Here is a 13804-nt window from a genome sequence, read left to right as displayed (position 1 = left end):
AGAGAGAGAGAGAGAGAGAGAGAGAGAGAGAGAGAGAGAGAGAGAGAGAGAGATTAAATGTGAGCAAGGAACTTTGCTGTCACAGGCTGAGCTTGTTCAAAGCCTTACTCTTGCTGGCACTGGTTCCTATGCAGCAAAAAAGACTGACCTTGACTATGTTCAGTCAAACCACTGTAACTTGTGGACAACTACTGTGCTCCTTCTGAGTTAAGTCAGCTTCTCTTTAATGGGAATCACTGAGTCTTGGGTAGGGACCCAGGAACAAAGTTGGTAATTTGTTGAGTAGCCAGGAAGTAACTCTAAGACATAAATTCTGTTTCCAAGGAAGACAGACTGTCCTTGGTCAGGCAAGACCTAGAGATACAAGAAGCAAGGAACAGTGTGGGATATTAATATCAGTAATCATGGTCCAGCCTCTTCAAGCTGCTCTAAACTTAGCCATCTTGCATTGTGATGTTGCCTGTTCACAGTGAGCTTTAGCCTGCAGCAGTATTCTTTTAAATATAGATACTAAAATATAAATTTTAAAATATGTCATTTTCAGAGTATGTAAGCCTCTCGAGTTATCTAAAAGGAAATTTCAAGTTTGGATTTCTTCTATAACCAGTCAGCTTGGTTTTTCTCTACAGCTTTATCCACCGAGAATAGGCTGTATATGAAAGATCTTTGACAGATAATTAGAAGGTGTTACATGTTTTATTTTCGTATTAATAGATTGAGAAACAAGTTAAATAAAATTATTCTACAGCAGGTTGTTATAGATAAAGTTTGTTGGAAAATGGTAGCAACAATTGGAAAAATAATTTTGCTTAATTTTAAACACACACTAACATGAAAAATAGTTTTGACCTTTTGCACATGATTGGAGGCAGTTTTTGAGTCCCTTTTGCTACTTGTGCACAAGTTTCTTAGTATCTAATGCTCTTCACTTGTATAATGGGGTGAGTCGTGCAGTCTTTTGAATTTGGAGGAGGAATCAGTAAGTCCTGCCTCTAAGCAGCCCCACCATGGCAGTGGGCAGTCCTCAGTAAGTACCAGATCCAGTCTGTGTGTCTGTCACAAGTATCTAAGCAAGGAGGAGTGTGCACAGGGGCTGCTACAGAAAAAGAAGCATATATCCTGGAGAATTTCTATACTTTGCCCCTAAGTTTTGTCTTCACATTAGCCTAAGAATTCCCTCTGTGGTGGTGATTTACACAGAAAATGCATGGAGCCACCACAGCAGCTTTTCAGTATCAGTGTGCAGGATTACTAAACTATTCCAGGGAGTATTTGTAGATGAGGAGGAAGAAGCAGCACGACACAGCCAGAACTTTCTGGAAACGAAGGTCCACTTCCTAGTATTAGAAACATAAACTCAACGAAGGCTAGTGCTGAAATAGAGGATACTGTTGGTTAAGTGTTCCAGACTGTAAGATGGGGCTCATGAAAGGGTTCAGTGGTTACGGTGTTTGCTCAAGCCAAGTTGATCTGATTGATCTGAGTTCCATCCTCAGAACCTACAGAATGGGGAAGGCACACCTCCACAAAGTCGTCCTGTAACTTCCACGTGCACCTCACGACACAAGTGCCTCTGGACATATATCGTATATACACATCGTAATTTAACTCAGATTAAAAAATAAACATACAGAAATTAGATTTTTGCTAGTGATATCTACATGTATTATTTTTCCTGCTTGCTTACATTTTCATCTTGTGTTTTGGAGACATATGTCATACTTAAGCATCTGATTCAGGCCATAGCTGATACTTGAGTGACTAACAGTGCTGTTACACTAATTCTGTACAGAAAATGTGTATTTTCTATGTATGTGCATGACATCCTATCTAGGGTACTTATGAATGTGTCCAGAAGTAGAATCACTAGCTTATAGAATTATAGTTTATTTGAATTATCTTGTTTTGGTGATCATAGTAGCTTGCACTTCTATTTCAATACATGATGTTGTTTCCATCCAATGACATGTGTAACCTTTTGAAAAAGTGTTCTGTCAATAGTTGGAAAATGGCACCTTGTCTTTACAAATTATGAAGGCATGATGGGGTGGGTATACAACTGCTCAGTTGTCATGTGCATGGAATAGCACACTTCTTCTCATTCCTATGGAAATCGCCACCATCACCACCATCATCATAGAATTGTTTGTTGCTTATCCTGTGCCAATGCTTTCACTTTGCAATTATATGTATTAAGTAGTTAAGACTATCTTATTCCACATTCTTACTGGCTCCACTTCACAGCTGGGATAAGTAAGACAAAGAGACTAAGTAGGTTGCCTGGTGTCATGTGGTTAAGTAGCAGAAGAACAGGGCTGGCATCCATGGACTCTGACCACACAGCCCAGCTGTCTGCGCCCAGAGCCAGCACATGCGCTGCAGAGTCTCTCGAGAGGCGTTCTTCTTTCCCAGACACCGTGTTGTTTCTGATGACTGATCAACCTAGCCCTTTGCCTCTGGGATCATTTGGCTTCCCTCCACACTGTGTAAGGATTCACAGACCAAGAATCATGGTAGTATGCTTAAACTTTGCAGTCCATTAGGGTCTGGAGTGCTGTTGCCAAAGTTCCTGATCTGTGATTCTTTGCTGGTGAATATGGGCCTAAATTGTATAAGGACTGAGTAAATAATGATGATAATAATAATAATAATAATAATAATAATAATAATAATAATAAATTCAGCTCCCTCGAAGAGGACTTAGGTCACCCAAACCTAACTATAATTTGCTACTTGTATCACTCCAGAAATCATTTCTAACTCACAGTTAGCAATAAACAGTCTTAGGAGACATTTCCCATCATTCCTTTTTAAATATTTTCTTAAGAACTAAAGGGTCCGGCGGGGGGGGGGACTGATTAGTCCTACCTACCTTCTAAAACACGCAATACATTGGCCAAACTTCTTTCTTTTACCAATTTACTACAAAAACTACTTCAAGAAATGGCAAAGGGGAGCTGAGTACCCTCTCCTGCCCTCTGCATGGACACAGGCATGCACAGCTGCACATACATACATGTTCATTCCCACTGACACATACGTATGTGCACATACACACGGGCACACACACAAATACAGTAAATATTTTTAAAGATAGAAAAGATGTTGGTTTCTTTGATTTTATAGACTTCCTAGAAAGAAAATGTTGAATAATATTTTAGCTTTTTTATTCCCCAAGATTATTGTCCAATTCCCTCCAACTAAACAGATCAACTTCCTAGGATTATATATTTCTAGTTATGAAGAAAAAAAAATGTCATTACTAAAGGGGAGCTGTTGGTGATGTTCATCTCGTCTTTCCCAGCCATGTCTCCACAGTAGCCACTCCTTCCATGTGACAGCAGTCCACCATTCCCAGATGTCAGTGTTGCAGACACACTAGACCATGCTGTCTTCTTGTTATCAGTGTCCACATCATTGTCTTCCATGAGGCCTGAGGTAGATGCAGGGTCTTCTCAACACTCTGAAGCTCTTCCTCATTGGAAGCCACCTCACGCTTGCATCCTCCCCTTTCCCACAGTGATCCTGTAAATTCTCACATGCTTCCTTTTGTAACTTTTGCAGCACTTGAGATCAAACCCAGGTCTGTGCACACACCAAACAGTCACCTTACTGGTCAGATCCTCAGACTCCATCCTTCAACCTTAGCTGTAGCAGTTATTCCCTGAGTTCTGTATTTTTGGTGTGCATAAAGAGAGACTAGAGATAACTGATAAGGCCCCAAGGTAGTGGCATATGGAGTCAACTTACAGAGCAGCGAGGAGATGCTAATGCTTGCTGGAGTGGGAGGTGCAAAGCAGCTCAGGGTGTCTCGGGGAGTGATAGAAGGATCATGTCATGTAGAATATTGTCACGAACTGTCCTTCATGCCCTGACTGTTAATGATCAGGTCTGCTCTGGCAAGATAGATTCCTACAGAGGCAAGCTTCTGATTAACGTGTGCAAAAATGTTCTTTCCCTGGATTTGGCTGCTAAACCTAGGAGCTGCCATCTGTTCAGTGGTAGCTGAGTCTCCTGATCATTTAATGACTGTATTAACAATCCTGAAAAATGGCACTTCTTCACTGACTTGCACTTTAACCTAGAATGTGAGTCCTATATTAATACTAACAAAACACATAATTTGGAGACTATTTAAATTAATCATTTATGACTAGAATTCCATTATGATTAGACATGTATTTGTTAGTGTGCAGTTTGGAGACTTTAAGAACCTTCACTATAGATACAGTGCCATCATCTACAGAAGACTTTCATCTTATGAAACTAAGACTGTGTCCACTGAACAATAGCTCCCCATCCACTTCCCAGCAGGGCAAACTTTGCTCTGTGGCCTATCTCTGAATATGTTTCCTCTGGACCTCTTGTGAGTGCAACCATAGGCATTTGGCCTTCTTTAACCTGACCAACTTCACGTTACATAGAATACTCAGACTTTGTGTGTGTTGAAACTTATTTTCAGCAGTTTCTTTTTTAATGCAGAATAAAATTCCAACTATTTGTCATTTTGCTGATTCTTTTTAAATGTAAAATGTTTTTACCATTGTATATGTGCATGAGTGCAGGTGCGTGTGGAGGGCGGAGAACAACATCTGGAAGTTGGTCTTTGAGGCAAGGTCCCTCCAGTCTCTACTGCTCTGTATGCACTAGGTTAACTGCCTCTGAGCTTCTGGGCAGTCCTCCCGTCTCTGCCTGTGTTTACTGGAGTGCTGGGATTACAGAGCCAACACATTGGGCTTTTGTGGGATCTGGGAATCAAACTTAGGGATCTTGAATGTACAGATAGCACTTTGATGTACCAAGCCACCATGACTGCCCGTGTCCATTCATTTCTAATAGACATAAGGGTCCCAGATACCTCTTAGCTGCTGTGGATAAGGCTTTTCTGATATAGATGTTCAAAACGTCTCTTTACGTTCCCAATTCTTTTGTTTATTTTCCCATATGGTAGTTGTATTTTTAATTTTCATTGTGCCTGTAACCTGTCACATTCCCACCAGCAATACACAGAATTCAGCATCTCTCTGTTCTCATAGACACTAGTCATTTTCTGTTTTCATTAATAATTTCAGTCCTAATGGGTGTAAGGTAATGTATTATTAGGTACTGATTGTGTCTCTATAGATGTTAATCATCGTTTCATGTGTTTATAAAACATGTATAAACCTGTAGCTCAAACCCTTGCTTAATTTTTAATCCATGTATTTGGAGGTTTTGTAAATGGATTTTAGAAAGTTCATTCTTACATTCTGGATGTTAATTCCTTATTGGATGTGTGATTCCCAAATTCCATTTTCCTTCTGTGAGTTGTCCCCCCCTTCATTTTAATGAAGTCCAGGTTGCATACACACACACACACACACACACACACACACACACACACACAATTTATTTCCTATATCCTTGGTGTCTCTACTAGCTAGTTTTAGGTCACCTTGACACAAGCTAGAGTCATTAGAGAGGCAGGAGCCTCAATTGTGAAAATGTCTCTATAAGATCCAGCTATAAAATTTATTTAGAGATCAGTGGGAGTGGGCCCAGTGCATTGTGGGTGGTGATATCCCTAGGCTGGTTGTAATCAGCCTGAGTAAGCCAGGAGGAGCAAGTCAGTAAGCAGCACCCCTCCATGGCCTCTGCATTGCCTCTTGCCCCTATGTTCCTGCTCTGTTTGAGTTCCTGCCCTGATTTCCTTCAGTGGTGAACATTGACGTGGAAATGTAAGCTTCACCAAGTTGCTTTTGGTCATGGTGTTTTATCACAGCAATCCTATGTAAGAACAGCATCATATACAGGAAATTCTAAAATACAGGGAGCTTGCCTTTATGTTTTTCTCAGGGAGTTTACGATTTTATTTTTATAGGGTGGAACTTTGGAGAGAACCAAGCAAGTCCTTGGGCATCAGCATTGTTGGTGGTCGGGGGATGGGGAGCCGGCTGAGCAATGGTGAGGTGATGAGGGGCATTTTCATCAAACATGTTCTTGAAGACAGTCCAGCTGGCAAAAATGGAACTCTGAAGCCGGGAGACAGAATAATTGAGGTAAGCTCCCGTGAGCTTTCTGTTCAAACTGGTGCCCTTGCCCACTTTACCAAGGGAGTTGCGGTCCTTAGGTTCACTCTACCGCAGTGATAGAGTCAAGTGTTTGCCATTCAAGTATTTTCTCATTCTCATCTGGGGTTTTTGTATGCATGTAGTGACAAGATTATGTGTTTGAGGTTAAAACTTGTATTTGGAGATACAGACAATCAATTTTAAAAGTACTGGTCCTAAGGAATATCAATTTTTAAAAAGGACATTTTCTTAGGGGAAAATTAAAATATTTAATATATGAACACAGGGAAAAACTGTACAAATCATAGTTAGGTTTTCCAGTAAAATATTATTTCGAAAAATACTTTATTATAGTCCTTGCAATATTAATAAACGTTTTGAGTGAGGGTTTTTCTAAGTGAGTCTTTTCTCCAAAGATTTTCAGTTTTGAGAATTTAATTATTTTTTTAAATGAGTGTTTCACAAAAGCTAGGAGCCTTCTCCTCAGTTCTGTTCCCTCACCATAAAATGTTGTGTGTATATACATGCAACGCATATACTTTACTACATGTAAGAGAGAAACATACAGTGAAATCAGATATCATCCCTAATTAAAATTTAATATCTTATGCAGAGTCCTCAGGTGCAGTAGAGCCACACATGCCTTTTAAGTAGGGCTCCATCTAAAGGCTTCAATTTAAGTTATGACTAGTATGTTTATATTTTATAGTTTTAACTATGAAATATTTTTGCCTAAAGAGGAAAATATGAATTATTTGCACTTATCTTTAAACATGATTGGCCATTGCTCCTAAATGGCTTTTAAGGCAAAATATTAATTAAAGTTAGAAGATAATAAGCTATATTAATTAAAATTTCCCTTTCAAATTTAAAAGAAAGGCTGTTTGGATGTATGTTCTAAAATACCTGCATGTGGGTTCTTCAGTACATTGCTTGCAGGATTTCTCCAAGTAATAGGACGCCTGGCCCTTGTAGTACTGGGCATGCTATCACAGGCCTGGCCTACTGTGCTTGATTTAGCCTTGAATAGCAATGTTTAATTGACATATAGTAGGCATGAATATTGACTTGTTAGAAACATTAAATACCATTTTAGTATGAATTGAAAAATATTGTTATATCAGCAAGTTATCAATCTGAGAGAGGCTTCTAACTAAATGTATATAATTCTGTGCCAGGACTTAATGATTGATTTTCTTCCACAAAATTGTGTCCACTCTGAGCTGTACTTAGTAATTGCAAATGGAAATATCTACAATTATCTGGCAGGAGTATCATTGGCCCCTTCTCTACATTTTCTCCTGGACATCTAGTGCATTCGCTTAGCTGATCATCACCCACAAAACATTATAAAATGGCTTTCATTTTTCAAGCTATTTATCTAAGAAACTAACAAACAAGCACAATTTCTTGGCTTCCAACTTCTGCCATATTTACTGCAGACTCTTGTGCAAAACTAACCTTACAGTCTTCTTGACTTTTCTGAATTTCTATATTTTGTTTTTTCTTTAAATTTCTCTAAGAGAAACCCATGAAGACTCACCCCCCCCCACACACACACACAAGTAACCACTTGATGGAAAATTAGCAGTACAGCACTGGCTTTGATAAAGGGGTCCCTAAATGCATCTCCCTAAATTGTTTCCTTAATGATGACGATCCGAAAACTGATTCATAAGCATAAAAGAGCAGCTAATGCAGTGCTGAAAGGAATGCAGAAGCAGAGCCCTCATCTGAACTGGTTAGGACTCCAGTTGAATCCTTTATCCAAACAGGGTACCTCAAGTCCACTGGAGGGACGATACCTGTGCAACTTAGCTCCTTGTGTTTCGACACTGAAACAAATCTCCCAGGATCTAAAGGAGCCTCAGAACCGATCCAAATCGCTCTTTTGTTCTCTAGCTTCTTGAAATGTTAAGCTGAGGCCTTCCATTGCAGGTGGATGGGATGGACCTCAGAGATGCAAGCCATGAACAAGCTGTGGAAGCCATTCGGAAAGCAGGCAACCCTGTAGTATTTATGGTACAGAGCATTATAAACAGACCAAGGGTAAGCAAACACAGGGCAAGGTAGGCATACTGACAACAGCATGCAACTTGGAGTCTAATGTAGCAAGGACCAAGTTGTCCGCATGTACACCTATCAATTTCCAGAGTCTCAGAAGGTCTTTATAAAAGGTTTCCTTTGCTGTATTGAAAATAGCTGCCTGCAAGTCTATTCTACGGTACATATGAAGACTTTAAAATACATGGAAATATAACTAATTTATCACCATATCAAATTGATACCTTGCTAGTATTCATTCTGGTTAAAAAATATACAAATTCCTGAAAGGAATATAATGCAATGTGTAGATTAAACATCTTTAGTTGAGTCTCTTGGAATCCATAAAGACTTCATTTTTTTCTAAATCTATTATTTATAATGAATCTCTTATCTATACTCTCACATTATCAGATCTTAACATATTTGTATATTCTACTGGATACAAAATCCTAATAGAGTATATTCTGCTTATATAAAAATCACACATCCTTGGGAACAGAAACCTACTGTCTCATTCAGCCCCCAGCCATCATTGTTAAAGGACTTTACAAATATTTTAGGGGCCATCCATGGTGGTATATTCCTGCAATCACAGATGTCCAGAGGCAAGGCAAGGGGATTATAAATGTGATGCTATGGCTACCACAAGACCCTAATGAAAATAAATTCTAGGAATATATAGGCACATCGGGGGCTATTATCTAGAAAGTATATGCAGCTTAGTATCTTTGATATGCCCTAGTGATGCTGAAAGTGAACATTGTGCTGCTAGTTTAGTGTTGGTTTTGATATCTTCTTTATGCCTCGCTGGAACATATCTTCATATGGAGTAGTTATTAAGAATTTGTTCCATATACTATGAAAGTTATTCAGAGACATCCACAAGCCCTCAGAGTTGGGTTTTCTTAATACTAACTCCCTGAGATTGCTCCAACTCCTGAAGCTCTGGGAGAAGCTATTTCTGGGTGGAAAAGCTTGTGCACACATTCCCTGGACCTCTGCATGCTGGCAGGTCTAAGGTTGGTTGGCTTTGGATGAAAAGTGTTCATATGTATTTAAGATGTTAGTGTTGCAGTGGTGGAAGGAAGGAGGCAGCACCCTGTGAGGTCAGTGTCCTGGCCGAGATGAGCCTTCTGGGCTCCCGAATATAGCACCCAGGTTCATGTTACTGTCTGTCTCCTTGTTGTTAAGACAGGTGTGGCTCTGGTTTGGGGTTCACAGTGCGGAACAAATGTACTGGTTCTTAATATAAGCAGTTCTCCTCACATCTGCAGTTTTTAACCATTCAGTTGTTTATTGTTAGGTAATAATTATCCATTCAGATAGAAAATCTGCCAAATGATAGGGCTGCCTCATGCTGCATTCTTTGCAAATGCTATTCAGTTTGTTTAAATAACTACAAATCTTCTTACATTTGTTAACATTTGTTGTGTTAAACATAGACACAGCATGGTAATATTGTAAGTGGCTGTTTAAGTTGAGTTACAGCTATTTTTTTTGTATGGGAGGGTTTATTCCTTTTTTTGTTTTATTTTAATTTCTAACTCATATCATTTAGGATAATATTATAAACTGCTGAATAGGGATTCTTAATATTACTTTGAACACTTAGACTACAAACATTTCTTTTGATGCCAATCACATTTTCTAATGAGCTAGAAAGATATTGTCTCATACACCTGGAAAATATTCCTATTTTTTTTTATTTGAGGCATAATGACACCTAATTTTATAGCAATTATTCCAGGATAAATCTTGCTTAGAAATGACATGTTTAGTCAAGTTAGACACATTTTGCTTTGGAAAACTAGAATTAATTTTGCATTTTAAATGAGATATTTTTTTGTTAGTGGTGGTTTTCTTCCAAATGGAAGTAATCAGTCCTCTGGTTATCTAAAGAAAAAAACACCACAAATTTACTTACCGTAGCGTCCCTGTGTGACTCTTTGTGGTCAGAGGGTAAAGATTCTGGAAAGTCTTACACAGTTGAGAAACTCGTCTGTCCTTCTGTGCTTTGACTATTAAGAGATTAAAAAAAAAAACAAAACCTCTATAGCTTGTCCCTGATAATCCCTTCAGTGTAACAAAGTGAATTAAGGCTGTGCACATTCTGACTGCTGGGTAGCCCCCTTCATAGGGCCAGAAGATAGTTTGGTGTCCGTCTTCTTAGTTACAATGTTTCTCCCGTCAGTTACTCTAACAAAAATTCATCCATTGATTTTTTTCTTTTAAGCACACTACCAGGTCTGTAACTATTTCCCTATTGGTAGAAGTACCCTACCATTCCATATACATTGCTCCTCTGACAGCACCAAATTGAAATCTTGAAAGGTCTGAAGAAAAGTAAAAACTAGAAGTCTCTGGAAATTTCATGCCTTGATCATAGTTCTGATTTTGTTGCTCTGCATAGTTACAAAGGACAGTCTCTGGATCTGCCTTGCATCATGACCAGAAATAGTCTGCCCACCACCAGGCCTCCCATGTTGTCCACTGCCCAGTCGTTTCTCCCATCTTACTATGTGGTCCTGTTTCTTGGCACGTGTAAGGCCCTCTTGAGTGAAGCAGGAGTTGACATTTTAAACTGTAAAGCAGAGAGGAAGTTGAGAGGAACAGAAATGTCACTTTACCCATCCCTTTTCCTGCCTCGCCTCTCAGGGAAAACATTGTAGGAAGCTCGGATTGAAAGAGTAACATGGCATAGGCAGCAGTGCCGGAGCCTGTGGACAGAGTCTCCAACATGCTCCCATGCAGGGAGGCATCATGTGACCAGTCTCCCCACTCCATGCCTGGCAAGGGGGCTTTGTCAGGGAGAAGTAACACAAACATTTAATTGGAGCCAATATGAATTTTAAATGTCTGCAATTTTCTTTAAAAGATCCAGTCAATAGCAGGAAAGGATAGAGATAGCGGGGTGTGAAAGGAAGACTTTATTGTGCTAAGGAAATTACTTTTTTGTCTTTTTAAAAATGAACATGCTAAATTCTATTTGGCTGACTTCCTGCCTTTAATATGTATATTCAGCTTTAACAGCCAGGGCTAAGGACTTAACTACACGCAAGTCACAAAATCTAGGCGAAACACTAAACACAGACTTCAAATATTATCCAAAGCTGTAAATCCTTCAGTAGTGTAGTAGATGTCAGATTTTCTTTTCTTTTATTAAGATATAAATCTCTGTCAGATCTTCAAAAGAAATGGTGAAGAGAAGAGCACACCATATCATGATTCTTTTTCCCCCCAACTTTTAAAGTTCAAAACTGTGATTTAGAACTAAATCAGTATCTACTGGCTGGTCAGAGTGCAGTGTCCTTAATGGTGGACAGTGTAAAGAAATGAAGGTTACAGTGAGCTGGCAGGTAAGAGCTTACTGTGCATTCTAAACAACTACTGAAAAGAAATGTCCCTCACTTCTAAAAACAAATGAAAAAAAACCTGTTTCCATCTGAAACAGGTGTGCTGGGACGCAGGAATCAGAAGCCAGTTTGTAAGCAGGGCAGAGTACATACATGCCTTTCACTCTGTGATTGTAAAGCCTTCTGGGGAAATGGAAGAAACTCCAGTCGGGTTGACAGTCTGTTTTGCTTCCTGGAGTGACTAGACTCAGATGTAGGCTTGGGTCACTAGAAACAAACCATTACTATCTCTTTAAGAGGAGCACACAGAGCTAGCTGCTCAGACTTCATTGTCTCATAGGCAGCTTGGACCCATGAAGTACTTGGTTCTGGAGGTTGGGTTGTTTTACATTTCGTGTGCCTTCAGCGCATCTTCTGTTTCCTTTTAGAAATCCCCTTTGCCTTCCTTGCCGCACAGCCTTTACCCTAAGTACAGCTTCAGCAGCACTAACCCATTTGCAGACTCTCTCCAGCTCACCACTGACAAGGTTGGATAATGTCTGTTGTCTTGTAGTTGCCTTTGCAGAATGTCTTATTGTTTCAACCATGCCTTTGTCCCACTTCACTGTTTACCACACTTAGTCAGAAAAACAAAGAATTCAGAGTGGACATGAACTTTGTCCTGTCAGAGAATATTTATATTTTTACTCGTAGTTAAAAGATTCCAGTGTTTCTCCTGCATTTTTGTTTGATTTTTTTTCATGTTTAAATTTTAGTTGCTATTTGTATAATCTACTTTTATATACAGTTTCCATAAACCTTGTATGGTCTTAAAGCATCTTCAGATTTGTGCTCTGTGCAAATCACTCTGCAAATAATTGTGGTTGTGTGTATCTGTGTGTGTACATGACAAAACCTTCTGAATATTCATAGAGTAAGTCTATATAAATGCCAGATCATGAAGTGTAACTGTTTCTATGCTTGTCATTTTTCCTAGTATGTTCTCATATTCGAGTGAAATTATAAAACCAAATTTGAAACAAAAATTTATAAAAAATTCTTTTATATCAAAATTCGGTAGTAGAAAGGGAAAAAGATGTCAGAATTTTATTTTGAAGACCACTTTATGAATATTCGTTGGATTTTCATGTTACTATGTCATGGATAAGAATAGAAGCCATACCTGGAGGGATGTTTTCTGTGACCATGAGAGTTACACAACATTCAAATAAAGTCATCTATTATTCCTCAACTGGCCCTTTGCTACCACACCATTTAAGGTTTGTCTCCATGCAAGGTTTTTAAAGTGGGTATGATTTTTTTTTGTGTGACATGCGTGTTCATTTATTTGCTGTGAGCACACAGGCTCCGGTGATTTTTCAGTGAAAATTTGACCTTTGTAAAATACATATTTTATTAACAGATTTCAAGAAGAGTCAATAACAAGCTAGTTACATGGTCTTGCTACAGGCAATTATAAGATGTAACTGTCCCTCCAGGAGGAAGGCAAACCCTGATTCTCTGATTAGTCAGTTGGCTTGGGGGACAGTTTTGCTGTAGAGTGTTGTGCCTTCAGTCCTGACAAGATTTTAAGATGGTCAGATTTTTTTCTTCATTATTAAGTGAAAGAATAACAACAACAGAAAGAACAAGGTTGAAAGAGCTACAAAATGCACATCCATAGATTTGAATAAATTTATGGTAGGCAAATAATACCTTTTGATCATACAGAGAAATAAATTTTCTTTTTAACCAGAAAGCTTCTTAAGTTCATGTCTTGTCTTTTTTAGAGTAATGTATGAATTTTGGTTGGATCAAGTGAAGTTTCTGGTGTTCTTGTACATTTTTATTTGTCCATTATTTGAGAGACTTTTATAGCATGCTATTCTGGAAGACAGCAGGGATTTCCTTGGCACTTGTAACCTGTGTTTGTTTGGCCAATGATGTGTAAACTGAACATTGTTAGTACAGCAAATTCTATGCCTCAGATCAATTGCCCTGAATTTGTCAGCCAGCCCTGTGCCTTGCTTGTAAACTGTGCATTTTGAATTAGCAAAAAAGATTCTATCTAGTGCATGAAGCTCTAGTGTTGATATGTTTCATGGTATTCCTACTACCAGCTAATCACTTATAAGTGTTTAAGGATGTCTTCTGTTAGAACAGGTTATTTTTAGAAAATAATAAACATACACATAAATTACAATAGGTTATGTAAGTTTATTTTCATGAAAGTGACATAAATGATAGAAAAATATATAGATTTAAAAACCCAGAGACGGGGCTGGTGAGATGGCTCAGTGGGTAAGAGCACCCGACTGCTCTTCCAGAGGTGCAGAGTTCAAATCCCAGCAACCACATGGTGGCTCACAACCATCC

At 38.8% G+C, this 13804-nt stretch overlaps 1 protein-coding gene across 7 annotated transcripts in view; it reads left to right on the top strand.

The window, feature by feature from the left end:
* Nucleotides 1-13804, top strand: part of Mpdz (multiple PDZ domain crumbs cell polarity complex component) — a 150200-nt gene that overhangs the window by 100198 nt on the left and 36198 nt on the right. For 4 of the 7 annotated variants that reach the window (XM_021199920.1, XM_021199919.1, XM_029540409.1 and 1 more), the window contains 3 exons: nucleotides 5861-6038; nucleotides 7989-8099; nucleotides 11878-11976. In XM_021199920.1, the coding sequence (XP_021055579.1) occupies nucleotides 5861-6038; nucleotides 7989-8099; nucleotides 11878-11976 (388 nt within the window). The remainder of the gene's footprint in view (nucleotides 1-5860; nucleotides 6039-7988; nucleotides 8100-11877; nucleotides 11977-13804) is intronic. The other 3 variants (XM_021199922.1, XM_029540410.1, XM_029540411.1) reach the window with 2 other exon arrangements.

The sequence above is a fragment of the Mus pahari genome, chromosome 6 (assembly GCF_900095145.1).
Source record: "Mus pahari chromosome 6, PAHARI_EIJ_v1.1, whole genome shotgun sequence".
Lineage (NCBI taxonomy): Eukaryota > Metazoa > Chordata > Mammalia > Rodentia > Muridae > Mus > Mus pahari.
Note: the sequence above shows the minus strand (reverse complement) of the source record. Positions and strands in the feature narration are given on the sequence as shown.